General features: G+C 41.3%; 2 protein-coding genes across 4 annotated transcripts in view; one reads left to right on the top strand and one right to left on the bottom strand.

Moving 5' to 3' along the window:
* The first annotated feature begins 2408 nt into the window (after window positions 1-2408).
* On the top strand, window positions 2409-4932 carry parietopsin (dopamine D2-like receptor). The gene is made up of 2 exons (XM_017405923.3): window positions 2409-4207; window positions 4296-4932. Exons 1-2 carry the CDS (start codon window positions 2732-2734, stop codon window positions 4449-4451), a joined length of 1632 nt encoding a protein of 543 aa, XP_017261412.1. The 5' UTR covers window positions 2409-2731; the 3' UTR covers window positions 4452-4932.
* Window positions 4933-6336: 1404 nt separating this feature from the next.
* Window positions 6337-15904, bottom strand: part of kcnd2 (potassium voltage-gated channel, Shal-related subfamily, member 2) — a 73552-nt gene continuing 63984 nt past the window's right edge. For all 3 annotated transcript variants that reach the window (XM_025003652.2, XM_017405920.3, XM_017405922.3), the window contains 3 exons: window positions 12690-12788; window positions 10062-10282; window positions 6337-7704 (listed from right to left, as the gene is read on the bottom strand). In XM_025003652.2, coding sequence (XP_024859420.1) covers window positions 7527-7704; window positions 10062-10282; window positions 12690-12788 — 498 coding nt within the window. In that variant the 3' untranslated portion in view covers window positions 6337-7526. The remainder of the gene's footprint in view (window positions 7705-10061; window positions 10283-12689; window positions 12789-15904) is intronic.

Genomic DNA, 15904 nt, shown 5'->3' with positions numbered 1-15904 from the left:
AATATGTTTTCATTAGAAAGCCTGTTTCTGAGAACAACAGCTCCGTTTCAACAGATTACCAAAAAGACATCTCTTCCTATTTAATATTATTATTCCAAAAGAATAAAATAAAATGCATCAAAGTGGTTATCTATACTGACGGTAAGGCAGACATCTGCTGCACTAATGTTTCAGTTTATATGATTTCACTCACATATGGGTTTAAGACTGCAGCAGTACGCTTTGCTGGAACTACTTGGGTGCAGTGAAACAGCAAATGCAGCTTTATAAGCTCAAATCGGTTCCTCACGAGCAGCAATTTTAGAAGAACAATAAATTTGTTTAAAGAAAAAGTCTGCTGCACAGCTCATTTTGTGCTAATTTAACTCCTGAGAGTCAATCAAGCAGCAAAAGACTTTTCTGTCTTGATTAGTCTGCTCTGTACCCTGTTCATTTTGCAAATGCCTCTTTTTTTTTCCTTCTTCTTCTTCTTTATAGACAGTTCATAAGTGCGCCAAGCACTTCAGAGCAAGATAACATAACAAATAAACATCTCTGGCTTTGATTCAAATGCATTAAAATCCTGTTTTAAATATGACCGAAATCCTAAAATGAGCCATGGAGATTATTTTTTCACTGGCTAAACATAAAGGAAAAGTGTTTACATGAGGAGAATATTGATCACCGACTTGGTGTAATCAAACTGGGCTGATAAATTTAGGTGAATGAATTGAATCTTCTTGTTTCAATAACAGCTAATTTACTGTGTCCAGACATCTCTTTTAAACTGTGAATCCTAAAATTTACATCGGAATCTAGCCGTTCACCGTTGGGCATGAGCGCACAAGCAGTAAACACCAGGAGAGAGTTGGTCATCTTAGCCACAATAGAGCTCATTTACATAGCTGTAACAATGTTATTAGATAATTCTGCAAAAATACTTTGTGTGTAATGCTTTCAAATGATCCAATCAGACTGTCGGCACTCGTTGATTTGTTTGGGTTTATTAGCAAAGATAGTGTTGGCAAAATGCTGATTTTTTCCCTCCTAACTGTTTGCCACTCTTACAATAAAAATAAATATGAATTTGCTTCTAAAAAAAATTGTAATTTCAAACTGCATATTATCTTGTCTTGGTTTATGCTGCCTGTGTGTTGCAGCACTAGCATAAGAAGCTAGGAGATTGTGGTGAATGAAGGATATGAGCAGCAACTTTTCACAAGCAGCTGCGGCAAAGAATAATATATTTTTTTTTACAGCTAGCACTGCAGCACAGCTAATTCGTACAGGAAGTTAGTTTAAAACTCCAATGAGTCAATCCTTCAAAAGTAAAGCCTCTATTTCACTAGGCTTGGACTACTGGCGACCAGCTGAAGACAAAATTGTGAGACAACATGCACATTTTCATTTGTAATCACACTGAGTTGGTATTGACGACACAAAATTTGTGCCACAATTTTCCAGGAGTTCACGTACATGGCAATATCGCATGGATACAGTGCAAATTAGTTTGTTGCAATTTAGTCACAAAGGCTCTTTTTTATGTCTCATTTTACTGCAGTTTTGTGCTCTCTGTGCGTCTTGAATGTCTGACTCTTTTTTTTTTCCAGCCTCTCCCAAAGTCGTCTCACATTCTTTGCACTTCCTGACTCACAAAAGCTAAGCTGAGAAGTTTTTTGAGCACTTGCAACAACTCTGCGGCTGTTTTCAGAAAAGATTTCCCAAATTCCAGTGACACGAGAACGAGGCCCTGCAACCTGCGAGGAAACTGAGAACCCTCCGAAACATTTCCAGACGTTTTCGAATTTTTCCCTTGTGAATGCCGTTCCCAATTTGTCACAGTTCCAGCTCAGTGAGATAGTGGCTTAATTCTGTGAGTCTTCGAATTGTTCGTGATCCATTTTTGAATGAAAGTTTGCTTTAATAACCCAGATTCACCCAGATTACAGAGATTTTTTTTATGGTTTCAGACCTTTCATATTTAGCTGAAATGGAGAGAATCAAAAGCATATATGTTGTTCAGCTGCTTAGTTCCTAAAATTGTCAGGTCTTTATCCACATTATCTTGAGAAATGTTTTCCCGGTGTAATATTTAGACTGGTCAGGAGTAAAATATTATTGTGCTAATCTAATTCCAGATTTATCATGGTCCATAAGCTTCCACATTTGAAGCAAAGAGCATTTCACACTCTATCTCCAAACAGGATTACACAATGTCATACCATAATCCTGCAGCACCGCTCCCATCTTTTCCTGAGCCAATTCAAGAACTCCAAGCTCATCCATCTGGCATTCCCAATGCCAAGCTTCTCTTCTATCTGAGGCACAGTATAAAATGAAACGGACAGCTGTTGGTGTGTTTATTTCCGTGCCATCTTATCGCTACAACTGCCTTTCAGATCCGAACCACTGCTGAGTTTGATGAAGTCATACATGCTAGGGATAACACAATGATGGCACAAGTATTCAATTAACGGCCCTCTTTTGTTCCCCCCAGTTTGCTCTGCTGTGAACACACTGCAGAGTTTTTAATGAATGTGAACACTGAGGACTCCCAGGTGACCCGCTGGTGCTGTGGAGTGATAATGAAAAGGGCGGGCGCTTTGGAGGAACCTGTCCAAGCTCCAGCTTTAGCCATTACTCATTCACTGGAGATCCACTGTGGCGGCAGACGCGCGCTTGATGTTTGCTCAGTCCGTGTGTGCCGAGTAAAGACAGAAAAACCGAGCATGGTGACTCTTTGAACTTGGAGATGAGAGGCGAGCCCACACCTGTGTGGGACTCAGGGAACATCACCGTCTGGGAGGAGTACTTTGACGTTGTCCTCGTAGTGGCAAACAGTTTGGTCCTGTTCATCACTTCAGTCGTGGGGATTGCGGCAAACACTTTTGTCATCCTGGCGGTGTGTCGCCAGAAGTCACTGCAAACTTCTGTCAATGCTCTGGTGGTGAATCTCGCTGTCGTGGACTTTCTGCGCTGTGTGGTCGACTGTCCCGTTCTGCTGAACATCATCACAACCGTGCATCGAAGAGGACAAGTGGACAGTCTGGTCTGCGACACACAAATGGCCTCTTTCTCCTTCAGCTGCTGTGTCCAGCTGCTGACGTTAGCGTTCATAAGCGCAGAGAGGTACCAGGCGATCGCCAAACCCTTCGAGGCCAAACAACGCAAAAAACGAATCAGGACTTTGATCCCTCTCACATGGACCTTGGCTGTTCTGGTGGCAGTGTTTTGTCAGATTTTTTTGAGAGACTCACCCGTGTACGTAAGATGCCAAGGATGGCAAAGAAGAACGTTGCCCTCCTATAACACCATTGGACTTTACGTGCTGCTCCCACTGTGGGCAGCTTGTTTCGGACTCATCACCGGATTCTACACGAGCATATTTGCCTTGGTGAGATCGCACAATCGCAAAATATTCGACAAAGGCATTTCTCCTCCTACAAAGGACTCGGCGGAAGACAAGCAAAACAAAGGAGAAACCACTGTTATGGAAAATGGGCCGGAGCAGATCCTAAGTGTTGCTCTAACACAGCCTGAGCCAAATCAATTCAAGAAAAAATCCCCACTGACCTCAGGAGAAGCTCCACAGAGTGAATCTATCAGTTCTGAGGGGAAAACAGAATTTAAAAATGTAGCAGAGATGAGTCACTTGGAAACAGATCGACCCCACCCTCTTGCAGGGCAAGTTGAGGAGAAACCATTAAAGGCAGAGAGCTGCAGCCCCACTTCCACGAAAGCTGAAACAGAACCATCAAATCAAGACCCTGCTGCAAACGTTCAGGGCTCAAACACAGAGGCGCACGACGCATCGACCAATTTCAACACTGAAAATCTGCCCAGAGAAAGCTTGAGAACTGACACGGCATCCAAAGAGACGAGCCTCCGTGTTGTGCAGCCCGAACAAAGAGACGATCCCGAAGCTGCTTCTTTTTTAATGACTGATCTGAAACAGGAAAATAACAGCAACAAAGATGAAGCGCATGCAGCTCCTTCGGCAGATCAAACGCCATCACCACCCCCAGATCCAAATAATGAAGCTATGCAGTTAGAAGGCGCTGTTTGCATCATGCCTTCAAAAGCAAGTAAAGAGAGAGCGAGGAAAAAGAATGAGAGTAAAATGGCCAAGCGTGCCGGATACATAATCATAACCTTCTTGTTGTTCTGGCTGCCGCTGCTCACGAGCATCCTGGTTAACTTTGTGGTCCACAAGAACAGGAATCCACAGGTAAGTCAGGGTTCATGACGTCAACAGGTAAATCTGAGCACGACCCGCTTCATTTTCATCGCATGCCGAGAAATATTTCTCTTTGCAGAAGCTGATCATTCAAGACCTGGAGATCCTGTCTGTGTCTGTGACCTGCATCACATCACTGAGCGACCCGATAATTTACGCTGCAGTCAACCCTCAGTTTCGCGCCGAGTTTTATAAGCTGAAGAGATGGGTTAAATCCAGATTCAATAAGAACTAATGACATCTTCTCTTCTCTTCTGGCTGCATTTCATTTACAAAAGAGTAAAAAAAAAAAGATCACATTTGCATGTACTGTGCAATTGATGTAATGAACTTCATGTGATAAAACACAGTATATTACCAAATATTAAGACATCTGAGTCCTGCTTGTCAAAGTGTGGATTTCTTTTTCATTTGGTTGTAGGAGGCCTTTAGTGTAGTTGCCTTAGATTTCACACAGGCTGGCTCCTCAGCAGTTGCTAAACACCGCCGAGCGGAGGTGACGCTCGCTGCGACGAGCTGCTTGGACCAACACAATCAGCTCAGCAGGGGGGGGATGCTGCGGCGCTCTATGTCAAACAATCACTCAGGGGGCCAGCTTGTGTGTCTCCAGAGACCCTGCTGCCAGGACTCACCGCTGGGCCGGTCAGGCCCTCACACGTCTTCCTACTTGCACCTCCTCATTATCCAGACTGCCTATAAAGAAATCCTCTCTGAGTCAGGAATAACATGATTAAATCCTCCTAATTATATTCTTGTTAAAAATAAAGACACGGGTCGTTTTATGGATGCTTTAGTAGAGCTACAGTGTTTATTCTATCCACTGCACCAAATGCACAATCTGTGGTAATTTGTTCCCAATTCCATACCCTTAAAGGGATAGTTCACACCTTTTGAAGTGGGTTTCTATGGAAACGTTGTGAACAATTAATATCTTACTTGTTGTCGTTCGCTCTTTGGACAAACTCAGGACAAAACCAGAGTGTGAACACCGTGGCGCAGTGCGTCACTGGAAGCACGTCAGTGAGTGCCACTAAAACATACAGGACGCGTGAAGCTGAAGTGCACTGCAATAACACAGATCAAGGTTAAAATATTAGCTTAATTTCTCTTGTTTGTTTGTTTCTCACCAGAATAACCAATCTCTTAAGCATCTTTTTTGCTTTTGTTTTCATAAAGAGATTTTGGATCACATACTGTAGCTTTGGATATTTCTGAGCTCTAAAAAATAACATTTCCTCATCCATTTTTAAACTTTTGATATGGAATGGTGTTACGCCTAAACAAGAGAAGATGAACTGTCAATGAAAGCATAAAAGGAGAGCTCCTACAGTAACCCGACTGTCCGAGCGGGGAGTGAGTATACATCTAAATGGATTTTCTCAGGAGCGGCGACACTTGAAAATTGAACAGTGTTGAGAAATATTGCCGGACGCAGCGGCACAGAGTGTCCGTCGGCAGCCAGCTGTTGCCAGTGTGGGGGTCATAACTGGAAGTAATGGGGGCATAGCTAACGGCTAGTCTGAGTGGGGCCAAGACCAAAGTGAATAACTGCTGCCTCAAAACAACTCCAGCCTCAAAAGATTTAAAGAGGTTCACAAACACGTTGTTTAATAAACCCTTACTCTGCTGTCTGTTTTGTATTTCTCTGTTCTGGCAGAAATATAATGATACTTTTGCCTCAGGCTGCAGTAAAGTTGCTACACCTAGATGCTGCTGCAGCTATTTGTGCTTACAAACAACCAAAATTCAATATAAATAACTGTAATGCAAAATTGATATTGGTGTAAAGTTTTTTTTAAAAAGGTGTTTGCATGAATGGCTATAAGATTATGACTGGAGCTGTTTGAAGACAAACCCACTCTGACAAGCCATAAGCTCATCGGTCCAAACAGAATCAAACCATTTCTTCAAACTGTTCAACGAGCTTTCTACAACAGGTAAGATATTTGTTGTCTCCAGAACACTTCCACAGAGCCCCGCTTCAAAGAATTTGAACCATTGCTCCAAATAAGCGGTCCATGACAAGATTTCGTTAAAAACAGATTTGCAAAGTTGAAATCAGAGCACACTTCTTGTTTCCCTTCATTGGATCATTTTTTTCACTGACAAACCTCCAACAATGAGCAGAGACATACTTTAATAAAAACAAAATTCTGCAATGACAGCATGCAAATCATTAATTCAACCAGTTAACAGACAGAAAGAGTTTCGCCAACAACTAAATCTAGAAATAAGAGGAGCCAACTTCGAATGCATTTGATAAAGTCCTAACTGAGATATTTACAATATGAAAAATATACAAAATGGTGCTTTAACACAATGAAGTCTTGCTTCTGAACCTTGTCGTTTGTAAGGAAGCCATTGGAGTTCTTGCAGTAAAGTTTTCCGGGTCAGTGCTACCGTATGCGTCCACATCAAGGTTATTATTAGTTGCAGAGAACATCCACGTATTCACTTGTGCCCTAACTAATGTATACCCTGTATAGTTATCAATAACAATTGTTAACTAACGACAGCGGCTCTCACACAGATCCAGAATGTGAAATATGTACGCTAACACAGATTTGGTCGTTTGACTTTCACTTGCACATTTCACAAACATGTCAGGAGAGCAGTGTGTGTTTTGTTCGCCAAGCGATGACGCAGACCAGTCCATGAGTCAGTAAAATGGATATTCACAAAGGCTTGGCCATTCCGGTGGACGTAAGTTTTCGGGTTTTACAACAGTGAGAGGTGGGGGGGGGGATAAAGCATTTAATTAAGCAGTTTCAAAACAATCTGTTTAAATGGGTGTTGAGGTGAATGTGCGATCAGGCTGATTTATTATTCACAAAGATGGCCTTTAGACAATGAAAAACATGTGCTTTGTTATCAGAGGCCATCGGGAATGATCTCCAAACATCTGCCTTTTCCACCTTGGAGTCAGAGACAACGAATACAACTACATTACATATTCAAAAATAAAGTTTTTTTTTCTTTCTCTTATTTTTAGGCAACAATGATGATCATGAATTCCCAACGTCTCCTCGTTCGGGTGTGCTTAACGAAGCAAGATCTGCTGGTTCACTTCTGCGTCCAGGGCAGCTGTCCACACCGCTTTTAATACCATGCAGAGTTTGACATCAGATGAAATTTTCTACTTCAGGAAAAAAAAAAAAAAAGAAAGAAAGGAAAAAAAAAAAAAATCCAACCTCTGTTAATCTTATAATCCCTCTTGATTATGGCAGGTTGATGCTCGGTGGTCCCTCTCCTCAGCATCTGGTGCTTCTTGAGACCAGTTAGCTGATCAGATCAGATATAGACGTGACATCTACAAGGCAGATACTCGGACAATGTTGCTCTGAGAGTACGCTGTGGTGGTGGTGGAGGCGTCCTCGTCTGCTGAGGTCACCACCGGGGCAGACAGGCTGACCATGGACGGGGTGATGTAGGGTTCATCACATTTCAAGGGCACCGTCTCATCGAGTTTGGCATTCAGGCTGGAGCGGCTGCGAAGGGAGAGCAGGTTGAGACAGAGGAGGGAGGATGGGGTGACCTTGTAAACACATGACACGACGGTCATTTTTCTAGAGTTCTGTTAAATCGTGCAGATGCTAACTTTTATCCTTTATCTAGGAAATACTCTTGGAAACAACGTCTTTCGTTGTCAAAGCCTATGAAAAATACAAACATAAAAATAAAAAAAACATTTATGATGATTAAAATAGCTCTGATTACACTCTGTTCACATGTGGCGCATCTTCTGAAACATCCCTGTTTTTCATCTAATTAGGTTTCACACATATATGAAATGTGTAAAACTTTAGTTTATATGTATTTTTTGAGCTACTGTATAATCGACCATCCCTACTTTTTAAACAAAGTTGTAAAGATGGTATAAAATATACACCGTTTAAACAGAACACAATGATTTAAACAAAAAATAGGTCATTTGTGTCGCCTCGAGTGCACAAAGGCACCAAATGCTAAAACAAAGAACTTTATGTTTAATATACAATTGTTATGATTTTATTTTTTTTTATTATTGGCTGTTATTGTAATGTTTTTGCCTGAGTCTGTTAGCAAAAATATCTCACAAACCAGTGGCCAGACTTAGAACTGAAAGGTAGAACTGAATAACTTTTGAAGTCAACAGAATCCAAGATGGGCACCGAAGCCAAAAAAAAAGTCAATTAATTTTACCGATTTTAAGCTAAAATTTAGTTTTGGTGGTAGGTGGGAGCAATCCCCAACTCATATTGTGACAGCTAAGCACTTGGGTGAGGTCTTCGTTTAAAATTTTGACATTGCCGATTGGCGTCAACTCTTTCCGTGTAAAATATCTCATGAACCACAGGACGGATTTTAATTAAATTTTCAAAAAGCAATCATTTGGATCCCCATTTTGGAGTCAACTTGATTCAGGATGTCCACCACAGCCAGCTGACATTACAAAACAGAAAAATGTCCGTAATTCAGTCAGTTTGACCAAAACAGCTATAAGGCCATCATTTCTCATCATGAGATGATCTTAGTTTGAAGCTCTGGTGACATATATTCCTTCAAGGAATGTTAGACCTTTAAATTGTTTATTTATAGTCTCTATTTTCCAAAGACATCTCTTGCATCTCTGCATCAGATTTAGGATTTCTAACCAGGGGCTAATTAGCAGCCTTTGTCCTTGGTCGGGCTTTTAAGAATGCTTTTTAAAACAGCTTATTAAAAAAAGGCTAATCCGAGGCTAACTTTAATTCCTTCAACATGTTTCAAAGAAATTAAGACAAGTGCATGTTTTCCACCGTGTTGCATCAGCTTCTTTAACACTCTGTAATTGGATGGGAACTAAGAACATAGAGATTTGAACTGCTCATTGTTTTTGGACCCAGTTTGTCTCATTTTTAGTTTTTAGTTTTTTCAGGTGTGGACTGCAAGCAGATCTTGTTTTTTTGTTTTGTTTTGTTTTGTTTGCCTGGCACAAATTCAGAAAGCTCAGAATAATAATAATAAATAAATAAAAGATGTTTGTATGGCAGCACATGTTGCTCCAAACTCTGAATGTGGTGCATAAATGGTTTATTCCTTTGTATTGTAAAATGTGAAACTTGCATTTGTAAGTGCAGCAAAGCAATGTGTTTACAAAGAACGGGTCTCAGAAGAGTTCCTGAGCTGCTGCAGTGATTTCCACTACAAACACAGCAGAACCGCCCGAGGGCCTGAAGATCACCACTATTCAATGCTGGTTCTTGTGTCCAGACGTGACTAGAAATTCTCCAAATCTTTAACTGATTTCAAACACGAGATATGATAAAATCACCAGTCTTTCTGCAGTGTTTATTCTGGGAAATGTTACTTTAAAAATTAATAAAAAACAAACAGTAAAAGGTCTCCGTTTGAACATCATTCAGATGATTTACAAATCGCTGCATCCTGTTTTTTTGCAGAGAGGTGATGTTTCTACATGCGTCTCTCTGTGTTCATTCGTTCGTCCGTAACGACATGAACAACTGAGCGAATGTTAATGAAACTCCCAGAACTTAGTTATTTGGTAAACATCTACAAGTGATTAGAATTTGGAAGTAACCTCATTCAAGATGGCTGCCACAGCAAAGAAATCTTTACAAACACAAAAATGTCTATAACTCCCCCCATTGTATGGATATGGAGCCAAACCTTGGTGTGTTAGTAGCTGAGAGTCATCCCCAACGTGTACTCTGAGCACTAACTGATCACAGAACATCTGTTTGCTATTACCTATTGGAATCAACTCTGTCGGTTTGTTAGCAAAATATCTTGTGAATCACTGAGTGTTGTTTTTAAGGAATACCTACAGAAAGTAATGGGTGGTGTAACAGGTGGGGACTTTTACCTGTTGGACACTGGCCTCTCTCTTATCTGTATGGTGCTGAGCTCCTGGTTGTTGGTGCTCGGCGGGCTGAAGCTGCTCTTCTTCTTGTGCCGCCGGGAGCAGCACGAGCCGAGGCCGTGCGGAGACGAGGACAGCGAGGAGGAGCGGGAGCCCGACTTGTTCACCACGGAGACCTCCATGCAGTTGGCCTGAAACGTCTGCTCGTCCACAAACTCGTGATTCTGCGTGGGGGGGAACGGGACAGGGGACATTTGGATTCGGCGTTGCTCGTCAGGGCTGCGTTTTTCAGCTCTGTTAAATCACGAGTAAAGATGTCTCATAGAGACGGATTAAGCAGACTGAACAGAAAATGGTTTGATAAATGGGAAATGAATTATCAAGGGGTTTAGAACTATATTGGCCCAGATGTCCATATTAAGTGCCATCTGTGAAAACACAACTGTTATCCCTGTGATAAATGAACGTGACTTGAAGGTCAGTTTTTAAATATGTCGCCGGTCCCACCAGCAGGTGGCAGAGAGTCACCATGAACGATCTGATGGCGTATCCTAAATCACATCTCTGTTCTCTCTCCCCCCCCCCCCTTCTTTCAGCCCTGCTCATGTCTCTGTTATCTACAATGTACACTATGAGCGCCTCGTGTAAACATTTGCACATCCATCTGATGGTATGCACACTTTTTTTTTTTGTCTTGGAGGTTTTTCCAGACAAACAAGTCTTTTATCAGCAAAAATCATCCACGAGGAGCCAGACTGATTTACTACCTCTCCATGTCTTTGTGCAGTGTTTAAAGATGCGAGCGTAAAAATTATGTCATAACCATTAAAGCGCCTCTTACACCTCTAAATTATAGATAGTGAAACACAAAGCCTGCTGGTTTGTTTTGAAGGAAAAAAACAAAAAAAAAAAAAAAAAAAACACTGGCAGGCAGAGTCGTGTTATTCTTGCCATGTAGCTAAAAAAAGGAATTCAACATTTCCCAGCCCCATTTGCAGCTATTTTTAACTCGTGCTGCATATAAAATAGATCCTACAGTTTGAGCGTGGATGAGGAAAAAAAATCACTTTGTTTCTATTTTTAACTTACTGTAACAGGTTGGCAGTACTGAAGATGAAGCACAGACTGTGAGAGTGATGCAATGATAAAAAAAAAGAATGTGTTTTCTACAGAGAGCTATTTAAAACTGTGAAAAGTCTGTTAGATAGTACAAACCAAAAAAGTTAGGACTTTGTGTAAAATGTAAATAAAAGCAGAATGCAATGGAAGTCATAAACCCAAGGTTTATTCACAATGAAACATCAAATGTTTAAACTAAGAAACTGTAATGTTTTTTGGAAACAAATAAGGTATTTTGAATTTTATGGCAGCAACGTATTCTAAGCAAAGATGAGAAAGGGTTAACAAAAGACTAAAAGAAAGTGATTCAAATAAGAAACAGCTAGAGGAGCATTTTGCAATTAATTAGGTTAATTGGCAACAGGTCAGTGGGAGGCGATATATGGGTATAAAATAAGAATTTCAAGAGGATAAATCTCTCAGAAGAAAACATGGCAGAGGTTTGCAAAAAACTATGTCTAAAAATGGTGGAACAATTTCAGAATAATGTTCCTCAGTGGTAAATTGGAAAGGCTTTCAATATCCCATTATCAACAGTTCATAATATCATCAAATGATTTCAAGGATCTGGAGAAATCTTTGTGAGCAAAAACAGCCAAAAGTCATTATTGGATGGCCATGATCTTCAGCCCCTCGGGCGGCACTGCATTAAAAACAGGTCGGACTTTTCTTCTGGACATCACTGCATGGGCTCGGGAACACTGTGTCTGTAAACACAGTTCACTGAGCCGTCCACACAAGCAGATTAAAGTTCTATCATACAAAGAAGCCGTATGTGAACACCATCCAGAAATGCCGCTGTCTTCTCTTGGACAAAGCTCATTTAAAATGAACTGAGGCAAATTGGGAAACTGTTCTGTGGTTAGAGGAATCCAAATTTGAAAGTCTTTTTGGAAATCAGATGCCACGTCCTCCATACTAAAGAGGAGAGGGACCATCAGCCTGTTATCAGCGCACAGTTCAAAAGCCTCTCTGATGGTGCATTAGTGGGAGTACATTAGGGCCTATGGCACGAGCAGCTTTCACATCTGGAAAGACACCATCAATGCAGAAAAGCATATACAGGTTTTAGAACAAATATGCTCCCATCCAGGAAAAAATCCAGCAAAGACCCAGGACTGTTGAACAGCTAGAATCCTCCATCAGCCAAGAATGGGACAACATCCCTCCAAAACCTCCAGCAGCTGCTCTCCTCAGATCCTAGATGTTTATAGACTGTTGTTAAAAGAAGAGGGGATGCTTCACATGGACTTGTCCCAACTTTTTGAGATGTGCAGGTGCCATAAAATTTAAAAAGACCCTTTTTCCACCACAGAAAAGGTACAATTATTTAGTTTCAACATTTGATATATGTACTATGTTCCACTGTAAATAAAACATGGGTTTATGAGATTTGCAAATCCTTTATTTACGTTTTATGCAACGTCAGTTGGGGTTGTAAAATAAACAACACACGTGATTATTTTTCATTTTAAATAGCTGCTAAATTGAAATAAAATGAAAGTATTTTACCGTGGTTTTCTCCAAGCAGTGCAGCAAATGATGGTGCTGGCTCTCAAAAGGAGGGGTGGCGGCCTTCCCAACCAAGGCTTGTCCTGCTTGCTTAGAGGCCTTGAAAGACACAGAGTTAAAACAGACAAAGACAAGAAAAGAAGGAGCTGCAGTGTAGATGAGCAGGCTCAGACTCTGAACAGAAACTGTCTCAGGCAACGACCAGCAGCTCGGTGATGTGGTGGAGAGAAGGCAAAGCACTGAGTCGAAATGCTGATCTGTAGCACGGCAGCCAATCTACTGAAACTAATGAGGCGGAGATGTTTTAGAGATGCATGGAAACTTGGGCTGACTACAACAGGTTTAACTGACATAAGTGGTTTTGGCGAGAAGGACTACAAAAGTCAAATTCAAGTTGAAGCGATAGCTCAGCTCTTTTTTGAAGTGGGGTCCTGTGGAGAGGTTGTGAACAATTGACCTTAGCTGTTCTGGACAGCTCTTTAAATGACCTCCGTTTGGAGAACCAGAGTTTAGTTCTGACTTATGAGCTAACAGCTAGTCTGGACAAAGACCTAATTAACAGCTGTCATCTTAAAACAACTTGAATACCCCAAATTTCATAACAGTTCATGCAAACATTATTTTTAAACCCTTAACACTGTCATCACTTTAGCATTACAAATATTATGATATTCCTGCTGGAGGTGCTCCAGGCTGCACTGATGGTGACACAGCTAGCTGCTGCTGTAGGTATTTGCACTCCCAAATAACTATAGAGCTCTAATTAAGTTACAGGCCTAGGATTCCTTGAAGGAATGCAACCCACCTGCCGCTTTTCATGGCAGAGTTTTAAACCAAGATGATCTTATAATAAGAAGTGACAACCTTAAAGCCGTTTTAGTCAAACCTTGAAAATAACGTGTTGCAAATTTCCACTGGATATCACACCATCTGTTGTTGCATAATAATAATAATAATAAATTTTATTTGTAACGCACCTTATATTTCAAAGAAATCTCAAAGTGCTACAGAGATTAAAAGAAAAAGAAAAAAATAAAAATAATAATAATAGTAATAATAAAAATACAGAATAAATTGTAGGGCTTACAGTAGTACATCTTGCACCAAGTGATACCAAAACTAACAATTGAAACTAACAATTAAAACTAACAATTTAAAACAAAACTTACAGTTCTAAAAGGCCTGTTTAAAAAGGTGAGTCTTAAGACCTTTTTTAAAGGCCTCCACACCTTGTGGGGCTCTCAGGGACTCTGGAAGGGCATTCCAGAGTCGTGGAGCTACTGCCTGAAAAGCCCTATCCCCCATAGTGGCAAGTTTGGTCTTAGGTTGATGCAGGCAGTAAAAGGAGGTGGAGGAACGAAGCCTTCGAGAAGTAGCGTGCAATGAGAGGAGTTCACTAAGATAGGCAGGAGCAGCTCCATGGATGCATTGATAGGTGAGCAGACAGAGTTTGTAATGTATTCTATGTTTGATCGGTAGCCAATGAAGTGAATTAAGAACAGAAGTGATATGGTCGTATTTGCGCCTCCTCATCAGGACCCGGGCAGCACAGTTCTGAATGTGCTGGAGCTTTTGCAGGTTTTTACCAGAGGTCCCAAAGAGGAGGGCATTACAGTAGTCCAACCTTGATGAGATAAAGGCATGGATCAACCTCTCAGCATCCGGTTGGGAAAGGGAGGGGCGGAGTCTGGCGATGTTTTTAAGATGGAGGAAGGAGACTTTAGAAAGATGACGGATGTGGGAGTTGAAAGTGAGGTTAGAGTCAATCCTAACTCCAAGGTTTGTGACGGTGGTAGAAAAGGGAATATTAAGACCAAATATTGAGATACTACTGAGATTAGAGGACTGAGTTTGATGAGGGGTGCCAAGAAGGATGACATCCGTTTTATTACTGTTAAGTTGAAGAGAGTTGGCAGTCATCCATGCCTTTATCTCCTCTAAGCAAAGCTGAAGTGAAGACGGAAGAACTGTAGGAGAAGTGGAGTCCATTTTCATATACAGTTGTGTATCATCAGCATAGCAGTGAAAGGAGACCTTGTGTTTATTGATTATGTGACCTAGGGGGAGCATATAGATGGTGAAAAGGGTTGGCCCAAGGACTGACCCCTGTGGAACTCCACAAGTCACAGTATGAGTTGAAGATTTAGACTGACCCAAGGAAACATATTCAGTTCTATTGGTGAGATATGAATGAAACCATTTAAGTGCTGTACCCGAAAGTCCAATTTCTGACTGTAGCCTGTTGAGAAGGATGGTGTGATTCACTGTGTCGAAAGCAGCCGACAGGTCAAGGAGGAGGAGAAGAGATGGTGAGCCCTGGTCCGCAGTCATGAGAAGGTCGTTCATTACGCGAACCAGAGCTGTCTCTGTACTGTGAGCGGAACGGAAGCCAGACTGAAACTTTTCGTAGAAGTTATGGATGTGAAGATGTTGATGAAGTTGGGCTGCCACAACTTTTTCCAGAACTTTGGATATAAACGGTAAATTTGAAACAGGTCTGTAATGGGCAAGAATATTGGGGTCAAGTGAGGGTTTTTTCAGATAAGGGTGGATGACTGCAGTTTTAAGAGATGGGGGAACCTGACTGGCCCGCAAAGACTGATTAATAATGGTTGTGATTAATGGGCAAATGGCTGTAATATTAGACTTAAGTAATGCTGTGGGGAGAGGGTCTAGCACGCAGGTGGAAGTTTTCATGCTTTTTACGATCTTCTCCACGTCTGACTGGGTGACAACGGAGAAAGCTGAAAATGTGTTACTTTGCATGAGGAGAGTTATATCAACTTGAGATTCAGCTATTACAGGGAGAGCAGACTGGATTGATGCCACCTTATTAATGAAAAAGTCCATAAATCTATTGCAATGATCTATACTGGTATCAGCATGCGTGTATGTGGAAGGTTTGACCAGAGAGTTTATGTCAGAGAATAACTGTTTGGAATTCCCACGGCTATTCGAGATTTTTAGGGAAAAGTAATGGGATCTTGCTGCAGTGAGTGCTTTGGAATATGTCTTTTGGTGTTTGCGATAGGCTTGTTTGTGGACCAATAAGCCACTGGAGATAAACTGCCGCTCCAGGGCACGACCTGCAGTTTTCATTGTACGGAGTTCAGATGTAAACCATGGGGCTGATCTGGAGAAGGTAACTGTCCGAGTTTTAACCGGTGCATGAGTATCAAGAATACTGCGAAGACTGGAATTATAGTGGTTGACAT

Source organism: Kryptolebias marmoratus, linkage group LG11 (assembly GCF_001649575.2).
Source record: "Kryptolebias marmoratus isolate JLee-2015 linkage group LG11, ASM164957v2, whole genome shotgun sequence".
In the NCBI taxonomy this organism is placed as follows: domain Eukaryota; kingdom Metazoa; phylum Chordata; class Actinopteri; order Cyprinodontiformes; family Rivulidae; genus Kryptolebias; species Kryptolebias marmoratus.
This window is presented reverse-complemented; position numbering and strand designations above follow the sequence as displayed.

Coding starts and splice junctions, on each gene's coding strand:
- parietopsin (XM_017405923.3), top strand. CDS start 2,732: ATGAGAGGCGAGCCCACACCTGTGTGGGACTCAGGGAACATCACCGTC. Junction 4,208..4,295: donor ACAAGAACAGGAATCCACAG/GTAAGTCAGGGT, acceptor TTCTCTTTGCAG/AAGCTGATCATTCAAGACCT.